This window comes from Furipterus horrens, unplaced genomic scaffold (genome assembly GCF_987537825.1).
Source record: "Furipterus horrens unplaced genomic scaffold, mFurHor1.1.pri manual_scaffold_5, whole genome shotgun sequence".
NCBI classification, from domain to species: Eukaryota; Metazoa; Chordata; class Mammalia; order Chiroptera; family Furipteridae; genus Furipterus; species Furipterus horrens.
In genome coordinates this window covers 119,653,453-119,678,058 of record NW_028327175.1, presented here as the reverse complement: position 1 = coordinate 119,678,058, position 24,606 = coordinate 119,653,453, and the positions used below count along the sequence as shown (strand labels likewise).

At 51.2% G+C, this 24,606-nt stretch overlaps 1 protein-coding gene across 2 annotated transcripts; it reads right to left on the bottom strand.

The window, feature by feature from the left end:
• Positions 1–732: 732 nt before the first annotated feature.
• PGAP6 (post-GPI attachment to proteins 6) lies at positions 733–10,255 on the bottom strand. Of its 2 annotated transcripts, none has more exons than XM_090277384.1 (13): positions 9,947–10,255; positions 6,400–6,577; positions 6,120–6,312; positions 5,739–5,866; positions 5,043–5,311; positions 4,627–4,946; positions 4,153–4,243; positions 3,946–4,069; positions 3,155–3,291; positions 2,385–2,563; positions 2,170–2,316; positions 1,500–1,571; positions 733–1,152 (listed from the first exon to the last, which is right to left on the bottom strand). In XM_090277384.1, the coding sequence occupies exons 1-13, from the start codon at positions 10,065–10,067 to the stop codon at positions 856–858; spliced, it is 2,256 nt and encodes a 751-aa protein (XP_090133510.1). In that variant the 5' UTR covers positions 10,068–10,255; the 3' UTR covers positions 733–855. The 2 variants fall into 2 exon arrangements, with proteins under 2 accessions (XP_090133510.1, XP_090133509.1); XM_090277383.1 differs by having other exon boundaries at positions 1,500–1,616; positions 9,947–10,254.
• Between the last annotated feature and the right edge of the window lie 14,351 nt (positions 10,256–24,606).

Genomic DNA, 24,606 nt, shown 5'->3' with positions numbered 1-24,606 from the left:
AGCAGCTCCCTTCCCAAACATGTGCTTGGACCAGTGCAGGGCGGCAGCCATCACCTCCACTCCTGAGAACGCAAGAGGATGCCCCCCAGACAAGAGCCCAGGAACCCAGAGAAAGTGGGAACAGAGTTGGGGCAGGGTGTGCCTTGTGTTGCTGGCACCCACAAAACAGCTCAACAGCCCCCTCTCTAGGAATCTCTTCTCTGGGATCTGCAGTTTCAAAACTGAGAACAAAAGGGAGGGGAAGGGCAGGGAACCACAGCCAGAAGCCAGCCTCTCTCATGCCACTACCCATGGCAGTTGGACTCCATGATCCTCAGTGTCCATCAACTCTCTGGTGGCCATGGTCACCTCTCCTCACAGCAACTCATCAGTAGGGGGCAGTCCCATGCCTGAGATAGACTGGCATTCAGGCACACAGCTCTCTGCCTCAGTGGTGTTGGAGGGCTCATGAGAGGTGGTCCCAAGCCTCCTCTGCCCACCTGACTCTCATAACACATCCTCACAGGGGAACAGGGTGATGGGGAATATTTCTCCACACATCTCCAATTGTCCCCAGGCCAGCAGAACACAGAGCCTGTCCCTGAATAGTACTTGTGGTCTCCACGCAGCCAGGCACTGGCCCCAGGGGCCACTGAAGACACCAGCTGAGACCTGCAGAGGGATGGGGTCAGCTGGCAGCTAGCAGGTACAAGGGAATTGGAGGTTGTGGTCCTCTCCTCAGGAGGAAGCAAATGCGTGCACAAGGCAATTTTATTCGGTTGGAAACCCATCTGGACAGGGTCCTTCTCTCCCTTGGTCCTGCCCCTGGCTGGAGAGGTCATCATCAAAGCTGTGAGTGTCCCTGAGTTGGCTGCATCACGTCACTGTGTACAGCTCCTCCCGGTGGTTCTTGCAGATCTGATAGTGGCAGGTGAACTTCTGTGAGCAGGCCCAGGGCTCAGCATGCTTGTCACGTGGTGGCAACAGGAATGCTGTGCTCCCTGCCAGAAGCATGTGCCAGATGCTGTGCATGTAGTAATAGTTGTCACTGGTCATCATGGAGGTGTAGATGGCAACGGCCACAGCGGCCATGGAAATGCCAGGCAGGAGGTAGAAGACCCAGCGCTGCCATGAGGTGGGGTAGCAGTGGCACCGGTGCCCACAGCGGTACACCTGGAGAGAACCACCATGAAAGCATTGGCACAGGGGCTGCAGCTGTAGCTCCCAGGGGTCTGCCCAAGTCTGGGTAGCAGGACCATGGATGTGTGTTACTTGGAAGAGGCTCAAGACCACACAGACCTGATGGGTCCTCAGGCCCAGGCCTTGGAATAAAGCCACACTAGTCCCTACAAGAGCCACTGGCAGCCCTCAGCAAATATGGAGGACTCAGATCCAGGATCAGGAACATGACCAGAATCAGTGGCCAGGCTCTCTTCTCCCAGACCTAGGGTGGTCCGTGTGGAGCCAACACTCTCTCATTCCAATTGCCAGCAGAGGGGGTCTAGGCAAGAGCTCCTTACCCACATGGTGACCATGACCACGAAGGCAAAGAGACAAGGCCCCATCATGTTCCAGGCACCCCTGCGGTCCAGCTGCAAAGACATGGCGAACACCAGTGTGCCCAGTAGAAGCAGAACCTGAGGAAGACACAGGGACAACCACAGGGTCATCTGACAGCACAAGGTCCAGCAGGAGCTGTCACCCCACTGCCCCCCAGCACCTCTGCTTGCTCCCTATTGGAGCTGCTGGCACATTGTTCTGCTCTGCTGGCAGGAAGAGTCACCCCTCGTCTAGTTACTGATTCATCCACAGGTACATTTCTGAGGCACAACTTAGCCGGGAAGGGCACTGGTCACATGACTCCATCAGCCAGGCCCAGCTGGGACCGAAAAAGCCCCAAGGTGTTCTCAGCACCAGGGACTCCAGGCCTCCTCTCTGAACAGTCCTGGGAGAGAAATGGGCTAGGGAAGTCCTTGCCTAACCCTGTCTTCCACTGTTCTTTCCTGGAATCTTCCAAGCAGTCAGCACAGTCCCTTCCAGCTAGCAGAGGCTTCTTCCAGAGGGAGACTGGTCATTACAAGAGATGGGATGTTTCTAAGGGCAGCTGGACCCTCTTCGTGGTCTTCCCCTCAGCATACAAGGGCCTCTGCTCCCTCAGAGCCCAGACCTGGGTGTTCGAAGATCACTCACATATTTTAGGGCTGCCTTCAGCCGTGCCATGCAGAGGATGGTGACCCAGATGGACACTCCAGAGCCCAGGAAGTCGCAGTACTGCAGTGTGTCGTAGTTGAGGATACACAGCACCGCCTCCCCCGGCTGGTCGCAGGCATGATAGAACTGCAGGGCAGGGCAGTAAGCAGAGGCCCAGAACTCCCCACCATCCCTGTGGGAGCAGGCAAGCCTACCGTGGAGAAGAACATGGTGTAGGCGTAGACGGAGGCCTCCACCATGAGGCAGCGGTACACAGAAAGGGTGATGGGAGCCAGGAACATGAGGTTGCTGAGGGTGAGTAGGAGCGCGGCCACCCTCTGCTGGGCCATGGTCTGGGCTGTGCTGTTGTCTGTGCAGCTCCATCCACGCCAGCCTGTGGGCCAATGCAATGCTGAGGGGGCTCTGGGTGGGCCACCAAGGCCATACTTGTGGGGAGGCACTTTTGAACCTCAGGGTGCACCCTCACCCAAGGCTCTGCAGAGAAGCCCCTTTCTCACCTAGAAGCAAGCTGGAACAGGTGTGGGGCTTGTGTGGACAGGTATAGCCTAGTGTGGGCAGACACAGACACTATGTGGCAGGCATGGGAAGGTTTAAAGAAGTGTGGGGCAGGTGTAGGGAGGTGTGGAGAAGGTACGGGACCAATGTGGGACAAGTGTGTGGCAGATGTAGGCAGGTGTGGGACAGGTATGGGATACATGTGGGTAGGTGTGGGTTAGGAATGGGACATGTGTGGGCATGTGTAGGCAGGGCAGGCCAAGGTTAGGAAGCACTATCTCTGGGGGTGCCTTTCTGTAACTGCGTGGGACACTGGAGTTATGTGGCTGGAGTGGGGAGAAGGCCTTTGCCCTTGGCTCTGCAAAGGTACTCTCCAGCCTTGACAGAGTGGGATAGGCTCCTAGGGGAAGGCACAAGGCTGGGAAGTCAAGGACAGGAGTGTTCGAAAGCATCCAGGCCTGGCCCTCACCTGCCTTGCAGCTGCAGGCCGCATACAGGTAGCCATGTCTTCGCAGTAGGAGGCACTGGCCATATGGTCCACAGTCATTCAAGCAGGGCACCAAGTATAAAGTGGTCTCCACGAGGACCGAGGCCTTCTCACACTCCCTGTAAGGAAGGGGCCACAGAGAGCCTGGCTGCTGAGGTCTGGTGACCAGGCTCTGCCAGGGTTCTAGTCAGGCTCTTGAACACATGAACCCAGAAATGAGGACCCCAGGCTCTGAGCCATAGAGGAAAGGATATGTGAGATAGGCAGAAGCCAAGATGCCCCTTTCCCTTCACACCACACTGCATCTCAGTCTGTCTAGACTGTGTCCTGAATCAGTCCCCTTCCTGTGTCCTTTTGTCCTTTGCTCCCAGGGCTGCTTGGGGAGGGGTGGCCAGGTGGAGAAAGGAGTCCTTTGTAACTCCTGGAAGGCAACTTACTCTCTGTAGCTTACAGGAAGCTGGGTCACTTCCAAACTCAGATGCAGGCAGCCCAATTATAGTCCTGAATGCAATGATTCAGCCACCTGGCAGCTCTGGGTGGCCCCCACCCTAGCCCCCAAGTATTTTTTTTGGTTTTTTTTTTTTCTTTCTTTGCTTTTTTTTTTTTTTGAGAGACAGAGAGAAACATTGACTTGCTGTTCCACCTATCCATGCATTCATTGGTTGATTCTTATACGTACCCTGACAAGGGATTGAACCCATAACCTTGTTGTATTGGGCCAATGCTCCAACCAACTGAGCTACCCGGCCAGGGCAGCCTCCAAGTTTACTTACTCAGGACTCTGAGGGCACACAAGCTGCAGGGAGAGGTACCAGTTGTCTGTTTCCGGGTAGGGGATGATAAGGTTGGCTTTGCGGGACAAGGTGCTCAAAGACAATGGATAGCCCTGGAAGAAGGCTGCAGGAGGAGCAGGAAGGCCTGGTAAGAAGGGACTGGAGGGGTTGGCTGGAGTCACATAGCCAGATGCTGCCTGCCCATACCTGTGGTGCAGTTGAGCGAAGTGTTGAAGCTGAGGAAGGGTGAGGCAGCATTCACGCAGACCATTACCAAGCTGTTGTTGGAAATCACACTCTGGAAGGAGTGGCCACACAATGTCAGTCCTAAGCTCCCAGTCTGGTGGTGGGTACTGTTTGTGGCTCCCACTGCCCAGGGTCTACCCAGGATACTTCCCCTCCAGGCCCAGCAAGACCCAGCCTCTGGTCCCATCTGCAGTCCCAATTCCTCAAGCACAGACCTCTTCCTGCTGAAGAGACCTATAAAATAGGCCTCTTTTTCTGCAAGTGGTGCCTCTATTCTGGCCCAATGCCTGTTGGGATCACTGTATTGCCTGAAAGGCCACCCCAACCCAGTGTCCATGATAGTCAGTGCAGAAAGACCTAAGCAGCATCACCCACTCTGGGAGGGTCTGAGCCCTGAGCTGAGCTGGGCCATGAGGCACTCACAAACAAAGGTACCTTGTTGGCCCACAGGGAGATGGTGAGGGAGCCCCCACTGTCCATGCCTGTGTTGAGGTGCAGCCGCATCACCGAAGGCATCTCTGACTGCACCAGCATGGAGGCCCTGTCTAGGGGCCTGAAGTGCACAGACATCACATCCGTGTCTTCCCGCATGACCTGGTAGCTCGTGAGGCAGAAGGGGCCACCACCCACACTGCTGCTCCTGCCCAGGTCCTGGTAACCAGGGCTTGGGGGCAGCAGACCAGTGGAAGTGTTGCAGCTCTGATTTGGACTGCTCTGCAGAAGATGCTGGAAGTTTACAATCCAAGGCCTGCAGGCTGTCAGAAGGATAAGGGGCTCAGCAGGAGGAAGGGCTGGGGATGAAAGGCAGGGGCCAGAGCCAGCCCCTCCCCTGCCCTCTCCATGCAGCCCACCTGTGAGAGCAGCTACAGCGCTGAAAGCCACCAAGACATGGGGTCCTGCCAGGCTCTTGGCTGTCACTTGCAACCACTGGTCCCAGGGTGGTGAGGGCAACAGCAGGCTACAGGCCTGAGTGGGGCCGGTGCAGGTGAGCACCTTCAGAAAGTTGATGGGCAAGGTAGTTGAGCCCACAGTGAGGCGCACAGGGCAGCCTAGGCTCCCGTTGGATGCACAACCCTGCAGCTCCAGCCGCAGTTCCTGGGTATACTCAGGGACGAAGATTCTGTAGCCAAAGGGGATGGCCTCACTCAGGCTCTATGGCTTCCAGTGACCTCCCCTCATTGCTCACAATCAGGGTGGTGGCCCCACTTTCAAGCATGACCCCAAGACCCAGACCCACACCTTTCTCACCCACATTAAGGACAGTGGTACCACCCACTCCATCAAAACCAGAGGCTGGACCCTGGCTGGTGTGGCTCACTGGATTGAGCACTGGCCTGTGAACCAAAGGGTCACTGGTTTGATTCCCAGTTAGGGCACATGCCTGGGTTGCGGGCCAGGTCCCCACTTGGGAGCATGCAAGAGGCAACCACACATTCATTCTCTCCCTCTCTTTCTCCCTCCCTTCCCCTCTTTCTAAAAATAAATAAATGAAATCTTCAAAAAACAAAGCAAAACAGATGCTAGGCCTCCACAAGACCCATACTCACTTGAGGTAGCTTGGGTGGGAAAGGAGAGTCTGTGGAAAGGGTATGTCTGGCTCCAGGATAGACACCTCGACTACCCTCATGACCAGCATGTCAGGCTGGAAGATATAGGCACAGGTGGGAACAAAGCCCTAGAAAGAGAATGAGAGACAGGGATGGGCATGCACAGGCATGGAATGATACAAGACCAGACACCCCAGGTGTGTGTTGCGGGGGATGAGCAGGGCAAGAGCAGAAAACCCAGGCCTGGGGGGTGGGGTGGAGGCAGTAGAGGTGGGAGGGCCTAGACAAGGTCTGCCCTGAGGAAGTGAATAAGAGGGACCTTATTATTCCTGCACAGAAGTGTCCTGCCCCTTCATCCCTGGAAAGCAGAAGACCTCTTACCTTTACCTCAATCTTCTGGGATGAGGGGGGAAGGTGGGCAGCCACAAACCAGTCCCCAGGTGCTGGGTGGGAGACATTGATGGAAGTGTTGCTCTGTAGCATCTTGACAAGGAAGGAGGGCTGCACAGAGGTGTTGGCAGGGAAGCTGGTACCCAGTGGGTTGATGACCGGAGGGGCGCCATAGCGGAAGTACCTGGAGGTGGGGATAGCAGAGTAGGCATCAGATCTGGGCCTTGGGCCGGGCTCAGGCAGGCAGACAGGCAGACAGGCAGGGACCTACACAGTGATCTCCACATTTGCACACGTGGGTCCGCCACTCTGGGACACTTGCAGCAGCCAGCGCAGCAGTACGGTATCCGGGGGCACTCGGAAGTGGAAGAGTCTGGTGCTGCCATACCAGCTGTAGAAAGATAGCTTCTGCGGGGACTGTGAGAACTGCTCAGACACCAGCCTGATATCTGCAGGAAGAAGGCATTGTGAGCCAGACCAGCGGTGCCCTGAGGGTGCTCTCATCTCCATGTGGGAGGCAGAGAGAGAAATTCAGAGGCCCTTCTGCCCCTGCAGGGCTCCAGAGAGATAGGACAAGGGAAGCCACTGTGGGCTGGTTAGAGCCCCTGGGATGCCCAGTAGCCCAACTTTGACCTTGGCAAAGGTTACTGTCCCTTTCTGCCCCTGGCAGTTGTCTCTGGCAACTAACCCCACTTGACAGGTGAGGGAGTTCAGGTCTGGAGTCTGGCTACCTACTCATGCCCATGATGACTTAGGACACAGCTGGTCTGAACCCTGAACCCCCCTTACCCAGAGAGGTAGCAAGCAGAGACCCTGGGGTAGATGGGACCGCAGGCTGGAAGTCTGGCCAGCATGGGGATCAGGGGACAGTTGGCCCCCATACTCCCATGGGCATATGCTCATGCAGAATGGCACAGGGACGAAGCAGGACACATGGCCTCACCTGGGGTTCTGTGTGCCCCTCTCCATGCAATCATTCTCAGGCCCTCTCCTCTGTGGCCCTTGCTCCCCTCAGTTACACACTCCAAAAATCTGCCCTCACCGCTCACTTCCTATCATACCAGTATTTCCCAGACCAGCTCTGAGGATCTTCTGGGACTCAGCACAGAGGTCTAGGCCCCACCTGGGTTAGGCCCCTTCTGGAGTGTCCATTGATTAGGACACAACTTCAATGAGAGAATGGGTCCAGGTCCTACAATGTAAGACCCTCCCTATTGAGGCTCCACAGAACAGGCATGCTCTGTACTTCTGTGGGTATGCCACTAGGCCTGGGATCTGGCCACAAGGTGTCTGAGCTGGATGGCAGGGATCCTGGCCACAGCACCAGCTCAGGCCTCGTGCCCCGTGTGACCTTGAGTGCCCCTTTCCCTCTCTGGGTCCCAGGACCTTCCTCCAAAGTTAATGGATATTAAAGTGCTTCTGGAAGAAATACACCGTGGACATAGCAGTGTGCAGCCTCATTCTCCTCCAAGCTGGGTGTGCATCCCTCTGCCCTGTTAGGAGAGTTGCTGGCTCATACAACCACAGCAGCAGGCTCGGGGCCCCTTCAGTTAGGTGAGTAGCTGGCTCTCCTGCCAGCCTCCTGACCCTCCAATGGAGGAACCTTGAGAAAATATAACAACCCACTTGCAAAGACAGTCTGAGTCCCAAAGGAGCCCAAGTTGGTAAGCTCCATGTAGGACACACTCTAGATGTCTGCTAGCAACCAGGTCCATTCACCAGGCTATGGCCTGAGGAGACTAGGAGCCGCTGAACTAACACAAACTTTTCTCCTGAGGCTACTGCAGACCCTAGGATAACATGACAAAGGCCAAAAAATATAAGTGCTAGTAGGTGAGGCAGGATAGCTCCCCACCCCTACCTCAGGACCATGGGGTCTTAGAGAAACGGTCTCCAAGTGGCACACCCAGATCCTGGTTGTAGAGCCCCAACCTGAGAGAGGCAAGGCTCTGTGGCCCACTGCCAGCCCTGGAGTACCAGCCTGAGGACATCTGGAACACAGCTGGTAGCTGTGAAGTTTCAGCAGGTATACAAGGTTACCCTAAGACCCAGTGGTCCATCACTCCCAGGGCTACACAGCACCCCCAGCACCACCTCCCAAGTTCTGCAGCTCCATCTCTCTGCCTAAGATACCTACACTGTTATCTTGGTGAACATACCAAGCCGTTATCACATTGGTCTGAGCCAAATGTGGAAGGCACATCTGATAACAGGGAGCAAAGGCTACATGTACCCCTGCCCTGCCTCACAACATCCTCCAGGGAGACAGGGTTGAGGGAAAGACAAAGAAAGTCCCTGAGCCTGTCCTGGGAACTTGAGGGCACTCTGTTCCACACTTTCCAAATCAGGACTGGCACTCAGTGCACAGCCCTTGCTAACCCAAGGTCCCAGAAGCCAGGGCTACACTGTTGTCTGACTCTTGAGCAGGCCTGGAAGGTGAGAGACTGCCTCAGGGTTTCTTTCTTTCTTTTTTTTAATTTACCAATTTTTAGAGACAGAGAGGAAGGGGGAGAGAGAGGGAGGGAAAGGGGGTGGGGGGAGAGAGAGAGAGAGAAAGAGAAACAGATTTGTCATTCCACTTATGCATTCATTCATTGCTTCCCATATGGGCTGGGGATTGAACCTGCAAATTTGGTGTATCGAGACAATGTTCCAACAAACAGAGCTACCCAGCCAGCGTTGCCCCAGCTTTTTCTTCTTCATAAACAGCCCATCAGTGACCCCCTCGCCTCACGCTACCCCCCAGCATGGAGTAAAGGAGAAAATAAAGGTGGCAGTATCTAATGGAGCAACTTAATCATAAGTTATCTCCAGGAAATCGCCTCTCATTTCAAGCTCAGAAACCAAAGGCACAGTCTTCAAAGAAAGAGGAATTTGGAGGAGCAAGATTTCAGAAAAGAAGGAGGGGCTGGGACCAGAAAAATCAAGGGGTTATTCCCAGATTGTGCTGCTTAACTGCAGAGGGCTGGGGGGCAACTGGACCCTTGTAGTCTGGCGACATGGCCCCCTAGGAGTCCTGAGCCATAGAAGTCAGGGGAGCTTACTCAACACCCCCACACCCCCGGCAGAACCACCTCCTGGTCTAGCCACCATCTTTGGTCATCGAAGGCTGGGGCCTTTCAAGGGAACAGAAATGCAAAGGGAGGGAAGCAAGTTCACCAACACCACTTAAGTACTCATTTTCTCAGAACCATCCTAGCCTACCAGGCTCCTCCTCAGGGCCACCTGTGAGTACCTACAAGAAGCAAAGCCAGCTGTTGAAAGCGACTGCACTAGGGTAGGTGGACTGCACTGTGGGAGGGGTGGAAACATGACACCCACCTGGGCCCCTAATCCAGGATCTATGCAACTTTCTCTAAACTCTGCCCCTTCTCCTAGAGCAGATGCCCACCTCCCCGGCCCCCTGTAATCATACTGCCTAACCCTTTTCAGCGGCCTCGCAGCTAGAGTCCAGGCTGGGCCCCCCTCGACCCCTGCACCCCCATGTCCCAGAGCGCGACCGTCGTGCCGAACGTGAACCCATCGGAAGGAGGAAGAAAGAAGGGAAGGCGCACTCCAAGGGGCCCGTCTGGGCCGAACCCGGCCCTGGGGACAGAGGAGGAATCGAGCGCGTTCTTTCCACCTCGGTCGCTCGCACACGCAAGGGACTGGCCCGAGCGTACAATCCGGGGTGAGGACCTGGGCACTGTGCCTGCTCCAGGTGAGCGCACAGGTGCCCCCAGGTGAGTCACAATCCCAGCCCCGCTCCCCAGCCGTTTCCCCACCCCACCCCAAGTTCGTGCCCCCAGGATGGCGCCCGATGGTCCCCGCTCGCTCACCACTCTTCCTGCTGTCGCCGGAGGCGGCAGGAGGGGGCCGAGCGAGCAGCAGCAGCAGCATCAACAGCGGCCCCGCCACTGCCACGGCCGCGCCCCCGGTCCCGGTCCCAGCCCTGCCCATGGCTCTGCGTTCGGCCCAGAGCTACACAGACAGTGTCTCCGGCCGCCTGCCCCCGCCGCCCCCCGGGCAGCCACCGCAGCCGCTAACGGCCCCGCCGCCGCCCCCGGTGCCCCGGGCTCCCATCGTCCCGGCAGCTCCCAACCACCGGCGCCCCGGGCACTTCCGCCTGAGAGGCCCCGCCCCGCCGGTAGCGGGCTGGAGAGGGGCCGGAGGAGACCTGAGCGAGAGGCGCGGGGAACGCGCGGGGCTGGGAGCCTAAGGAATACACTGGGGGGGCGGGGGGGGGGCGTTGTGCGGCGAGGGGGCGAGGGGCCATACGGAGTCTAGGGCTATACCGGAGTAGGGACGACGCGGGGCGGGGTGCGATGTGGACTCTGGAGCGACTTCTGCCTATAGGCTGACGCCCCGTGGGCGACGCAGGGGTTGGAGGTGGGCGGCGACGCTGGGCCGCGGGACCAACCTGAGGCCCGTGGACTGACCTGAGACCGCAGGGAGGCGGGTGTAGGGGACAGACGCAGTCCTGGGCTGATGCGGGGACCGAGCCGGTGCACGAGGAAAGGGGTTCGGAGAGAGGTCTCTGAGGGGGACCGAGCGCGCTGGAGGGGAGATGCAGGGCGGGGGAGGGTCGTGTGGTACGCGCCGGGGACATGGGCTGGAGGCAGGAATTCGGGGTGTGAGTTACAACGCGCAGGAGATTCCAGGTGGCAGGGGTCACTCAGAGAGCCCCAAATGCTTCGTGAAGGTGGTCCCACGGGACGCCAGTGTTTGTGGGTTCACTGAATCGTGGGCCAATCGAGGCGGAGCAGGCCACGGAGGGGCGCTGGCGGAGACGCCCCCACAGACTGGCGAATCACGCACCCATTTCTGCCTCGCCAGTGCTACTGGCCCCTGCTGCGCACCTCAAAGAGCTGAACTCCCCGGCTGTCACCCCACAAAGGCGCTACGAGTGTGTGTAAAAAAAAAACAACAACAATTTAAAGATGAAGGGTTCCCTGGGCATGTGAGAATTTCACATTGGTAAGTGGGACTAACTCCTCACCCTTTACACAGGGATAGATCCTAAACACTAAGGATTTAAGCGTAAATAGGAAACGATCAGGGACTAGAAGAAAACTTGGGTAAATTTTTCGAAACTCGGGGAAGGGAAGGCATTTCTATATGGCCCCAAACTCAGAAGTCTCCAGGGGCAAGACTAGAAAATTCAACTAGATGAAATTCAGTGTTTTGTGCAGAATGAAACTACCTAAGTGAAGTCAAAATACAAGCCATAAACTGGAGAGGACGTGCTTGCGCCTTTTATTACAAAGGTCCAAATCTTAATAAGATTAATAATAAAAATGTACAAATCAATAAGGAAAAAACCCACCCTCCAATACAAAACTGAGACTATTACTGGAAAGGAAATGCAAATGAACTGGAACAAGCTCCAACCTCCCTTGTTAGAATTTTACATTCAAATGTAAAAGCACCGAGAGAGATACCCTTTTTTCTTTCACCTAACAGATTGCAAAGATCAGAAAGTTTGATCAAACTTCAAGGGTGAGCTTATGAGCCAACAGACAGGTTTAGTGAGCTTAAAAGAAGCCTCTGGACTCTGAGTACATAGCGTTGCCTCAGTTATTTCACCGCTGTGCATTTTCCCCTTGGAGACATCCACGGAAGTGAACCCAGATCTTGGTAAAGAGGGGATGGGGCACTCGATTCATGGATGCCCATACTGTTACTCAAACGCTGTTATAACATAGTGCAACTACAGAAAGAAACCAGGAAGCTCTGTGTACTGGTTGGGAACAGTCTACCAAATTTAGCTTTAGCTCAGGAAAGGGTAGAACATTGTTTAGAAAGCTACTGGTTTTGCAGGAAATTTTAAAAAATTATTTGCATGTTTCAAAGGGATAGACTGACTGGAAGTGCCCAGTAGCAAGGTCACAGGTTTATCCTTGAGGAGGGAACTATGTGGCTAGGGAAGGGATGTGGGTGCTATACCTGTTTGTACCTTGTGAACTTTATACTTGGTTGGCAGGGGGCGGGGGTGAAGGGATGGGAGGTGTTAGGGTTAACTGGAGGGCAAGGAGGAGAAGCCTACCCACCAAGCCCAAGGCTGCTTAAGGCTAGTGTAGGGAGTTAGTGGGTGGAGGTCTAGGGAGGAAGGAAGCCAAGCGAGGTTGAAAGCAAGAGGTGTAAAACACAAAAGAGACCCTTTGTTCCTTTGGAATCTAGGCTGGGCCCTCATCCCTGGCAGAGGGGGTTGTGGCTCCTGCTTTTCTGAATTTAAAGGGACAGAGATCAGTTCTGGGTTTTGCTGAGCTGTGATTTTAGTGCACTATGCTGATTCAGTTTTGCTGGGGACAGCAGCTGTGGTCAGCGCTGGGGACTGTTTCATCCAAGACAGGCTGGGCTCAGAGGCCCCCCACCAGCCCTCCTCACTCCAAGGGCCTCCCCTGAGTGTGCCACCTCAGTGTAACATTCCTGTGCCCACATTCCCTACAAGGTAGGAGGGGAGGCAGCAGACACCCCCAACTCCAATGCTCCATCTAGGGGACTGGTTAACTAGTACATGGACAAAGAGCCCTAGACTGGAGTCTGGACACCTCTGCTAAGTAACAGTATTATTGTTACAGAACCCCTGGGCTGCTCCAATTGAAAACAAACCCACGGGCTCTTTAGTTAGGGGCCCGATTGCCCGCCGCCAAAATTATAACTCTCAATACCAGAGTTTGGTGAAAAGAAAAAGAATTGTTTATTTAACAGTTATATAGATTTAGTTATTTGCGGATTTCTGTTATTAAGTCTTATGCTCTTTAAAATACCCACAAATACATATCCTTGCCTCCCTTCCCTTCCAAACCAGGCTAGTTTTAGGAAAGTCAGAGAAACCGTTTCCCTACTTTCCAAACACAGTTCAGCTTTACCAGCAGCTGCCAATCATTCAATCTGATTGGGGAGGTCCTTTCTGTGCTGTGGTGCCCTCCAGCTCTTAATGCAGGACCGCCTGGATTCTCAGCCTCCTTGCAAACTGTCTTCTTCCTGCAAACTGCGCGGATCTCCTTTCCTCAAAACTGCATGGCGAGAGCCTCTTAAAGCAGCCTGGAGACCCCTTCTCCAAGCCACATGGAGAAGGCCCCTTCACCAAGCCACGTGGAGGGAGCACCCGAGAGAGCGAGAGAGCGAGCGCGAGCGCGCGAGTGAGAGAGAGTCAGAGCGCCAGAGCCAGAGCGCGAGTGAGAGCCCGAGTCAGAGAGCGAGAGTCTCAGAGAGCACGAGTGAGAGCCAGAGAGAGTCCCAGAGTGCCAGAGCGAGAGCCAGAGCGCCAGAGCCGGAACGAGAGCTTGAGAGAGTCTGAGCTAAAATGTCTGCAGCTGCTTATATATCCCTGACTGCGTCATCTGACGCAGTGGGCGTTGCAAACAGTTCTGACCATTCACAGGTCCTTACGTAGGCTCTGTGTGCTTTCCATACCATCCCCTGGTTCAAGACTCCTCCCATCTGCCTGAGGCTTTGGATGCATTAAAGCCATTTGCATAAGAAAGACAGTAGCCACCAGCCTCAGGCATGTGGAAGCATTTGAAAAGCTGCTTACTTCTCCCCATCCCCCAGCAGCAAACTCTGGGGATTTTTGGACTCCCCTGTTTTTGTAACATTATCAATGGAAAGAACCCTAGAACCTACCTTGAGGGGCTTCATTTTCAGGATGGGAAACTGAGGTCCAGCGACCAGAGAGCTCTGTCTAGAGGCTTTTGCATATGCACAGTTCTGTATTCTATCTCACAGTGCTCTCGGGCTCTCTCGCTCTCCCGCTCTCGTGTGCTCCCTCCACGTGGCTTGGTGAAGGGGCCTTCTCCATGTGGCTTGGAGAAGGGGTCTCCAGGCTGCGTTAGGAGGCTCTCACCATGCAGTTTTGAGAAGGAAAGGAGATCCGCGCAGTTTGCAGGAAGAAGGCAGTTTGCAAGGAGGCTGAGAATCCAGGTGGTTCTGCATTGAGAGCTGGAGGGCACCACAGCACAGAAAGGACCTCCCCAATCAGATTGAATGATTGGCAGCTGCTGGTAAAGCTGAACTGTGTTTGGAAAGTAGGGAAACGGTTTCTCTGACTTTCCTAAAACTAGCCTGGTTTGGAAGGTGGGGAGGCAAGGATATGTGTTTGTGAGTATTTTAAAGAGCATGAGACTTAACAACAGAAATCCGCAAATAACTAAATCTATATAACTGTTAAATAAACAATTCTTTTTCTTTTCACCAAACTCTGGTATTGAGAGTTATAATTTTGGCGGCGGGTAATCGGGCCCCTCACTAAAGAGCCCGTGGGTTTGTTTTCAACTGGAGCAGCCCAGGGGTTCTGTAACAACAGCATACAGAAAAATGAAGTCCAACTAGATCAGATGGTCAACTGCCAAGAATAAAATGATTAAAATGTTAAAAAGGAAACTTAGAATACCTCCCTTAGAATACAGAGATAAGAAAGAATATCTTAACCAAGATGGAGAAGAAACAATGACTACATTTTTTAAAATGTTATGTAACTATAAAAAGTATGAAGGTAAAAAGCTTGCTTAAAGTCATCGATTAAATTAAAAGACAAATGGGAAAAACATGTGCTATGCATATGATAAAGGATTAATATACTTGGAATAGAAAGGAAATTTACACATTGAGAAAATGTTACAGAAACAAGGGAGTCCAAAAATCCCCAGAGCTTGCAGCTGGGGGATGGGGAGAAGGAAGCAGCTTTTGGAATGCCTCCACATGCCTGAGGCTGGTGGCTAGTGTCTTTCTTATGCAAATGGCTTTAATGCATCCAAAGCCTCAGGCAGATGGGAGGAGTCTTGAACCACGGGACAGTATGGAGAAAGCACACAGAGCCTACGTAAGGACCTGTGAATGGTCAGAACTGTTTGCAACACCCACTGCATCAGATGACGCAGTCAGGGATATATAAGCAGCTGCAGACATTTTAGCGGGGTCTCTCAAGCTCTCGTTCCGGCTCTGGCTCTCACTGGCACTCTGGCTCTCGCTCTGGCGCTCGGACTCGGACTCTCTCTGGCTCTCGCTCGTGCACTCACTCTGAGACTCTCGCGCTCTGACTCGGGCTCTCACTCTAGCTCTCAGGCTCTCTCGCTCTCGCTCTCTCGTGTGTGCTCCCTCCACATGGCTTGGTGAAGGGGCCTTCTCCATGTGGCTTGGAGAAGGGGTCTCCAGGCTGCGTTAAGAGGCTCTCGCCATGCAGTTTTGAGAAGGAGAGAAGATCCACACGGTTTGCAAGAAGAAGGCAGTTTTGCAAGGAGGCTGAGAATCCAGGTGGTTCTGCATTGAGAGCTGGAGGGCACCACAGCACAGAAAGGACCTCCCCAATCAGGATTGAATGATTGGCAGCTGCTGGTAAAGCTGAACTGTGTTGGGAAAGTAGGGAAACGGTTTCTCTGACTTCCCTAAAACTAGCCTGGTTTGGAAGGGGGGGGGAGGCAAGGATATGTGTTTGTGGGTATTTTAAAGAGCATAAGACTTAACAACAGAAATCCGCAAATAATCTAAATCTATATAACTGTTAAATAAACAATTCTTTTTCTTTTCACCGAACTCTGGTATTGAGAGTTATAATTTTGGCGGCGGGCAATCGGGCCCCTAACTAAAGAGCCCGTGGGTTTGTTTTCAACTGGAGCAGCCCAGGGGTTCTGTAACAATTTGGCGACCCAGATGGGACGTTAATAATTGCCCGTGGCAGGTCGACCCCCTTGGGAGACACCTTCTGAGGGCGCCGACCGCCTAAGTACGCCTGTGTGGTGAAAAGAAAACAGAACTGGGAAGAGATTAGAGAAGTAAGGTTGTTTGCTAAAAATTATTTCTGAGCATTTCTGAAATAATGGCATCGTGGATACTAGATTTGTTTGTCCGGTTAGGAGAATTCCTGGACGTAAAAGAATTATGGATGCCGGAGTGGTATATATGTTTTCTAGTCCTTGGGATTGTTTTGGTTATAGCCATTAGCATGTATGTCTGGGTTAATAAAAGCAGTTCTGGGCAAGTCCCTGATGGCAGCCCACTGGAGAGAATTTTGGAAAATTGGGATATGTACTGTCGTTATCCTATGACTAAGAAAATATTAATTTATTATTATAATACTGTTTGGCCTGAGTATGTTCTGGGTGGTAAGAAAAGGTGGCCTGTGAATGGTACCCTGAATTATCATGTCATTAAGCAATTGAAAAGGTACTGCCTGCAATCAGGAAATTGGGAAGATGTTTATTATCTAAATGCATTTGCAGAGTTGCATAATAAGACCTTAGCAGAAATGGAGGCCCAAATAATGGTGCAGAGGAAAAAAGAGGTCTCAAAGCCTTTTCCTGAGAGTCAAACGCGGGAAGAAAGGGAGAATGAGGAAGTAGCCCTCTTTAATTCTCTAAATCCGGGAGACAAAGGCCCTAATTTGGCACCAAGCCAGGCACAGGTGGGGGCGGTTCAGGAGGCCATAGCTTCCGCAGCAATGGCTCCACCTCCTCTGCAGGAGGCCCAGGCTTCCGAGGTGGCAGTTCCTGTGGCGCAGCGCCCTCTGCAGGCGGCCGCAGCTCCTGCAACGCCAGTGGCGACGGCACAGCACCCTCTGCAGGTGGAGGCTGCTTCCACCATACCACCTCCAGAGATGGAAGTGGCTTCTGCGGTGCCCACCCTTTTGCAAACTCAAGGGACTTCTCTCGCGCCACCCTTTTTGGAGCCAGCCTCTGAAGTGACTGCAAAGTCAATGACTCCACCCTTACAGGAGGAGGAGTGGGTCTCCCCCGCCAGAACCCGCCAAGGAACTCAGTATAGTCAGAGGGCCTCCCAATTCGGAGCAAGCCAATTCCCTCTACGGCAGTACCCAATAGGTGGAATAAATCAGCAAGGCCAGCCCTCTGGCTACTATTGGGCCCATACTCCGTTTTCCACTTCAGATTTGCTAAATTGGAAGAATTCTAACCCCTCATATAGGGAAGATCCTCAGAAAATGGCAGAGCTTGTTGCCTCCATTTTTGCCACTCATAACCCGAACTGGGCAGATGTACAGGCTCTCCTAAATATTCTTCTAACTGGGGATGAGAGGCGACTGGTTACAAGTAAGGCTAATGAAGAGGTTCAGCGTCTCCATGGAGAGGATCCCCATGGGACCCCCGACCCAACTGTGGCAATTCCTTGGACAGAGCCTAACTGGGACCCAAATGGTGGAGGCCTAGTTCCTTTGAAACACTACAGGAAGTGTATATTGGAAGGACTTAGAAAAGGGGTACCCAAGCCAAAAAGCCTGAATATGGTACAGACTATTCAGCAAAAACCAGATGAGGATCCTTCTGAGTTCTTAGAGAGGATCTATCAAGCCTATAGAAAGTACACTGATGTTGATCCACAGGCACAAGAGAACTTAAGAATGGTGAACATGACATTTATTGGGCAGAGTGCCCCAGATATTAGACGGAAACTCCAGCGTATAGATGGGGTATTAGGAATGAGCCCCTCTCAGTTAGTGGACATCGCATTTAAAGTTTACCATGCAAGGGGAGTAGAAAGGAGAAGACAGGACCTGATGTTCTTTAAAACAGGCTGGAGAGGCCAAAGGAAGAAACAGGACCCTAAAGAGAGGAGGAAAGAGCCATTGGGCAAGGACCAGTGTGCCTATTGCAGAAAGAAGGGCCATTGGAAGAATGAGTGTCCAGATCGTAAGAAGGGAAGTAGAAATGAGAACCCTTGCACCCATTCGGACCTGGGGACAGAGTCTTACTGAAGACCTGGAAGACGCAAGGTCCTGAACAGCAGCTGGCTGAACAATGGACTGGTCCCTATGATGTTTTGCTAACAACACATTCTTCGCTGAAGCTGGTAGGAATCAAGCCCTGGATACACCACACACGGGTAAAACGAGCACCTCCTGAGGAGGACACAGACCCTGCTGCTGTGACTGACACCGAAAGGGAAAGTTGGACCTGCACTCCGGAAGAAGATTTGAAATTACTCTTTCGAAAAAAAGGACAGTGAACTGAAACACAGATTAAAAGTGTTTCTTTTGCTTTAGGCATGTGCTTGCAAATCTAGAGAATTTTAGCTGCCAAATACTGAGTTTGGGTAGAGTCCTTTACAGTGTGGAAAAGAATTGGAAATGGGTTATGGTTAAATCTGAATGGGTAAATATATAGAAAGGTTGTGAAAGTTTTTAAACCTGGGAAAAGGGAAACCTCAACTACTTGTGGTCTAATTGTATGGTTACTGTACCTCTGTATTGGCATTTAGCCATTGGGGACCTATGAAAGGTCATTTGGAATTCCCTGTGTTGGCATTTAGCCATTGGGGACCTATGAAAGGTCATTTGGAATTCCCTGTATTGGTTTGGCATTAGCCACTGGAGACCTATGTAAGGTCTAGAATTCTCTGAGGCCTAGGAAGGGTCTGGAATTCTCTGTATTGGTACTGGCCATATAATCTGAAAGGAAAATTGAGGTTTCCCAGAGAAAGTTAAAAAAAAAAAACTTCACATGTAGGAAAGTGAACAAAAGAAAGTATAAGGCATGAAAATGCAATTTTGGGAATATTAGAAGGACAAGGATTTTCCTTCACACTGTGTATTTTTCTCCTACCTGATCCCTCCAGAATTTGGCAATTTAAAGGAGTAAGTAATTACCGTTAGGTTTCTTTGCATAAAACTAAAAAGACCAGTTGTTAATAAAGGTATTGTTAACCAAGATTTTGACTGGAGTGACATGCCTGAAGGAGGCATGCTTAGGCTCTGGTTGTTACCAGAAAGCCCTGAGGAACTGAACTTGACTTTTGAAGCTAAGGAAAGCCCAGAAGGAAAAAGGCCTGACACCTTGGTTGGTTGTGCGGTTCATGGCAGTCTTTCCAGGGAAGGAACGAAGGTTGCTTTCCTGAAAGATGGCTAGAAAGAACCTCAAGGCACAATGGAAAACCCAAAGGTTTTGGGAAGGCAGGTGTTTGCAGGCAAGGCTGAATGGCAGGTATGTGGCTCAGCTTCTGTGCCCTAATGGGCAAACTAAAAGTCAACATGAAGGTTCCTTGCGTAAGTTCCAGCATAGTAGACTTAAAGATCATATGTGATCAATCACTGCTCTTGTTGTGTTTATGCAAATGAATAGGCTAAATTAAAACTGGACTTAATGCAGTCCCTTTACTGACAAGGAGGGTGATCTTAAGGAGAAAAATCATGACTTAAGGAAAATTGCAATGCTCAGTGCAGCTAACTGTCTATAAAGTTTGTTTTTCATTTGAAAGTTAAACCAAGTCTGTGACATTATCAAGGATGTTTTATTTACAGGCAAGAAGAATGTCAAATGCCTTGCAACTGGAGGTTTCCCAATAAGACAGTCTCTCAGATTAAGAGACTGGTTTGTGAACTGTGTTGTGTAAATTAACATGCATGTTCTTTCTGTTTTCATAGGGCATAAGCCTATGATCTCTACCTGAGTAATTATCTGTACATATAGGCCTCACTTAAGAAGCCCATCTGCATTGCCACCTACTGAGACTCAACGGTTTGGCTGAACTAAGTGGCTGCGTTGGTGAAGTATGGGGTGGTCTGCAGGCTTCACTTTAAAACCGGTTTCTTTTCTGTCCTAATGGCTTGGACAGAAAGGGCCCAGAGGTCTGAGAGGGGGGAAATCCAAAATTTATACCCCTCAGCCCAAACTAAGTATGGTGGGCAAAAGGGCTTTGGACAGGTGTGACATGCCCTGCACACCTTCCTCCAAAGAAGCCATTTCTTTTCCTAACGTGGGGCATTGAAAAATTAACTCCTGCCTTTTGTATATAGTGGTTGTAGGTTGAATTGTGTTTTTTTAACCCTGTTGCCAAATCTGTTGCCCTCAGAATATGACAAGAATGCCAGCTTGTCCAGCAGTACCAGCCCTTGGAAACCAAGCATGCTGCTACCCAGGAATAGCCAACTGACCTGGACTCTGCAAGATTCTTCCCCATGTGGGAAGGGCACCCTCCTCTACATCCCCACTCCTATTAGGGATTTCTAGACCCAAGGGTAGGTAGGACGACGACCACGTTCAGCAGGAAGCAGTTAGAGGAGCATGAGACCTTCGCCCATTGTCCTTTATAAGATTATAAAGGGTCTTAGTCTGAAAGGGGGGAAACTGTTACAGAAACAAAGGAGTCCAAAAATCCCCAGAGCTTGCAGCTGGGGGATGGGGAGAAGGAAGCAGCTTTTGGAATGCCTCCACATGCCTGAGGCTGGTGGCTAGTGTCTTTCTTATGCAAATGGCTTTAATGCATCCAAAGCCTCAGGCAGATGGGAGGAGTCTTGAACCACGGGACAGTATGGAGAAAGCACACAGAGCCTACGTAAGGACCTGTGAATGGTCAGAACTGTTTGCAACTCCCACTGCATCAGATGACGCAGTCAGGGATATATAAGCAGCTGCAGACATTTTAGCGGGGTCTCTCAAGCTCTCGTTCCGGCTCTGGCTCTCACTGGCACTCTGGCTCTCGCTCTGGCGCTCGGACTCGGACTCTCTCTGGCTCTCGCTCGTGCTCTCACTCTGAGACTCTCGCGCTCTGACTCGGGCTCTCACTCTAGCTCTCAGGCTCTCTCGCTCTCGCTCTCTCGTGTGTGCTCCCTCCACATGGCTTGGTGAAGGGGCCTTCTCCATGTGGCTTGGAGAAGGGGTCTCCAGGCTGCGTTAAGAGGCTCTCGCCATGCAGTTTTGAGAAGGAGAGAAGATCCACACGGTTTGCAAGAAGAAGGCAGTTTTGCAAGGAGGCTGAGAATCCAGGTGGTTCTGCATTGAGAGCTGGAGGGCACCACAGCACAGAAAGGACCTCCCCAATCAGGATTGAATGATTGGCAGCTGCTGGTAAAGCTGAACTGTGTTGGGAAAGTAGGGAAACGGTTTCTCTGACTTCCCTAAAACTAGCCTGGTTTGGAAGGGGGGGGGAGGCAAGGATATGTGTTTGTGGGTATTTTAAAGAGCATAAGACTTAACAACAGAAATCCGCAAATAATCTAAATCTATATAACTGTTAAATAAACAATTCTTTTTCTTTTCACCGAACTCTGGTATTGAGAGTTATAATTTTGGCGGCGGGCAATCGGGCCCCTAACTAAAGAGCCCGTGGGTTTGTTTTCAACTGGAGCAGCCCAGGGGTTCTGTAACAAAAAGACTCAAAAGAAAAATTGACACAGGATATATGAAGGCAGTTTATGAAGGAAGATGAGAAAAGATGCAAATGCCATGTAACATGCAATGCTGCTAAATTGCACTTGTTTTAATACAAATTAAAACAAGACACCTTGTTAAGAGCAGCACAGGTAGCTCTCTCAGGATGCAGAGCCTCACACTTTGCTGGTGGGAATGTGAACTCCCCAACTTTGAAGGTTACTGTTACAGAATGGGGTCTCCAAAAATCCCCAAAGCCTGCGGATTGGGGGATGGGGAAAGGAAGCAGCTTTTAAGATGCCTTCACATGCCTGTGGCTAGTGTCTTTGTTACACAAATGACTTTGGTTCTTCCAAGGCCCCAGGAAGATGGGAGGGGTTTTGGACCATGGAATGATACAGAAAGAGCACACATAACCTGCATTAGGTTCTGTGAATGGTCAGAACTGGTTACCATGCCCACTGTGTCACAGGACTCAGTCAGGGATTTAAAAATAAGCGACAGACATTTTAGGGGGAGAACACCATGCAGCTTTGAAAGAAAAGGGAGAGCTCAATGCGGTTTACAAGGAGGCTGGGAACTCCATGTGGTTCTGCATTAAGAGCTGGAGGGCACCACAACACAGGCAAAACCTCCCCAATCAGGATCAAATGATTGGGAGCTGCCTGTAAAGCTGAACTGTGTCTGGGAAGTAGGAAGACCGTATCTCTGACTTTTCTAAAACTAGCCTGGTTTGGTAGGGGGAGGCAGAACTATGTGTTTGTGGGTGTTTAAAAAAATATAAGACTTAACAGCAGAAATCCGCGAATAATCTAAATCTATATAACCATTAAAATAAACAATTCTTTTGCTTTTCACCAAACTCTGGTATTGAGAGTTATGCTTCTGGCGGCAGGCAATTGGGCCCCTAATAACTGAACAACCCGTGGGTTCTGTTACACTGTGGCAACTTTAAAATATAGAAAACACAAAAACCTAAGGACAGACACAAGGCTGTTGGCTGCAGAGATGTTTGTATTACCGTCAGTGTTTACCTAGATATTGAGAAGGGAACTAGACACTGAGCTTAATAAAATGGGGAACATAAGCCTACTTGCTAGCCAGGAAGCTAAAGCTTCACACTTCAGGGGATTACAGCATTGCTCTGCCAAGAGAAATTACTATTCCTCCCTTCCCCCATCCAGTACCAGATTATTGTGGGTACAGGGGGAGATGCTGGACCATTGAAGTGTAAACCCATTTAAAACCCTGAAAAGTTTGGGAGGTTGATTAGTTATTTTGAAAAGCACCCCGTTGATCCCAAACCCAAGCTAATGTAATCCCAGGGGGGGTAAAGAAACTGACTCTCTTGCTTGTGACTTGCACTTGCCTATTTTCTCCACGGCCATGTGACCCTAGCAGCCATGTAACTTCACAGGCAGGCTCCAGGAGGGAGCCTGAAATGGGCTACAGCTGGAAACACACTAAGCTAGCCAGATGCTGGACTGGACTGGACTTTAATATGGAGCATAAAATGGGCAGTGGCCTTCATCCTGGCCCTACTAAAGACAAGATTGGACTTTTTTCCATGGTGGGACAGAGGAGATGGTGATGGGAGAACTCGAAGAGGGGAAAGATTTTAGTTTTAAGTAATAGTTAATAAAGCTTAGTAGTTAATGTCAGGGCAGCCCTGCTCTAAGAAATTGCCTAGAGACTGCTGTGGGAACAGATAACTGGTTTATTGAGGGAACAAAGAAAGGGGGAAGGGGGGGAAGGGGAGAGGCAGCTCCCGGACCAACTCAAGGGCCTGTAGGGGCAAGGGGAATGGGGAGAAAGGGAATGGGGAATGGGGACTCCCGGTCCTCCTCGTGGGCCCGTAGGAGTCCCACCTACACTTTTGCAGGCACCTTTTTTATACTTGTTAACCACACATTTTGGTGAGGGTGAGTTTGCTTATCAACATATTCAGTGGATTATTTACATCTGATTGCTCCCCCCACCACCACCAGGTTAGTTAACACATTCGGCTAGGTTCATTACCATTTCCCCTGGGAATGGTTTCAGTCCATCAACACATCTTTTGGGAACTGCTAAGTCCATCAGCATATCTTTGGGAATGGCTAAGTCCAGGGCCAGGTTGATCAGCATATACCAAAAGTCCAGGTGTGCATTCTAGCTGCATCCATGTTCTGACAGTTAATGGATGTAAAAAGCTATTGTTTCAGGAACTGAAGATATATGATCCACCCTGACTCCAAGGAGAGCACAAGCAATTCCACCTTTGTGCCCCAGGAGGACTGCAAGCCATCGAGATGGTGTTTGAGCCATTGTGTTCCAGGAAGAGACATCCCGAAGCACAGGACACGGGAGACAGATAAAGAATTGCCCAGGACACAGATAAAAGGATTCTAGGGAAATTGCCGGACTGCAGCTTTTATCTGATTAACCTCTTTCCTGAATTCCAAAACCTTTACCTACACTTTTTTCCTCCTTATAAAAAAAGACTGGCTTGAAAGAAAATGTAAGACAGTTTTTTAGGGTACAAACCAACCGTCTTCTCAGATTGCCAGCCATCTGAATAAAGCACCCATAAAGATTCAATTCCTGCTTCTCCTTACTGGGTCTGGTGGTGCCAGGCAGCAGGAATGCCGGCTTTTCCAGTTTCAGTGGGACATTGGAAACCCAGGGGGCAGCTTCACTCTCCACAGGAATAAACCATGCCACACCACAATCTCCTGTGTGTGGGTCCTTGGAATGCTTTCCTTGTGATCCCGTGGAAGAACCTAATTTCCACTGATAACATTTGTAGTTGCAGAAACTTGGGAGCTTTGTAAGGGGGACTGGTGAGTAGATTATGATATATTGATATATGATGGATTTTTACACAAGTTTTACAGAAATCTATGGGTCTTCCGAAGGAATGTTTATAATCAAGTAGAAAAATCCAGTTGCTGGATAATGTGGATACATCCCATTTTCAGAATGGAACACACTCAGATCCTCTCACTAGCCCTGTGAGTATGGACCAAGTGGAATGCTGCCCACCCACTCAGAGGGGAGTGCTATTATAGGGATAGGCGGGGAGGATATGAATATTCTCCCACACAGTCTGTGTCTGACCACAATGAGTATTATTGTATTTCCTTTGAATAAAAATTTCAAAGGTTAACAAAAGAAAACAAACAAAAAAAAACCCACCGAATATAATTGAATTTTATCCAAATAATTGTTGGAAGAGCTACAGCACTTGGATTTTAGGGCCTTCCTTATAAGCCTCTCTACCCACCCAGTGGAGGAAGAGGAAAAAGTTCTGCCAATTCCCTTCCACTGCGCTTCCCCTCCCACCTGCCTCATCACTAGCTCAAGTCTTCCTTCCTTTCTTGCTGGTTACCACAGGCATGTGGTGCCACTGCCCTGGACCC

Coding starts and splice junctions, on each gene's coding strand:
- PGAP6 (XM_090277383.1), bottom strand. CDS start 10,067: ATGGGCAGGGCTGGGACCGGGACCGGGGGCGCGGCCGTGGCAGTGGCG. Junction 5,312..5,738: donor TCCCACCCAAGCTACCTCAA/GTGAGTATGGGT, acceptor CTTTGGCTACAG/AATCTTCGTCCCTGAGTATA. Junction 1,617..2,169: donor TGAAGGCAGCCCTAAAATAT/GTGAGTGATCTT, acceptor TGTCTTCCTCAG/GTTCTGCTTCTACTGGGCAC.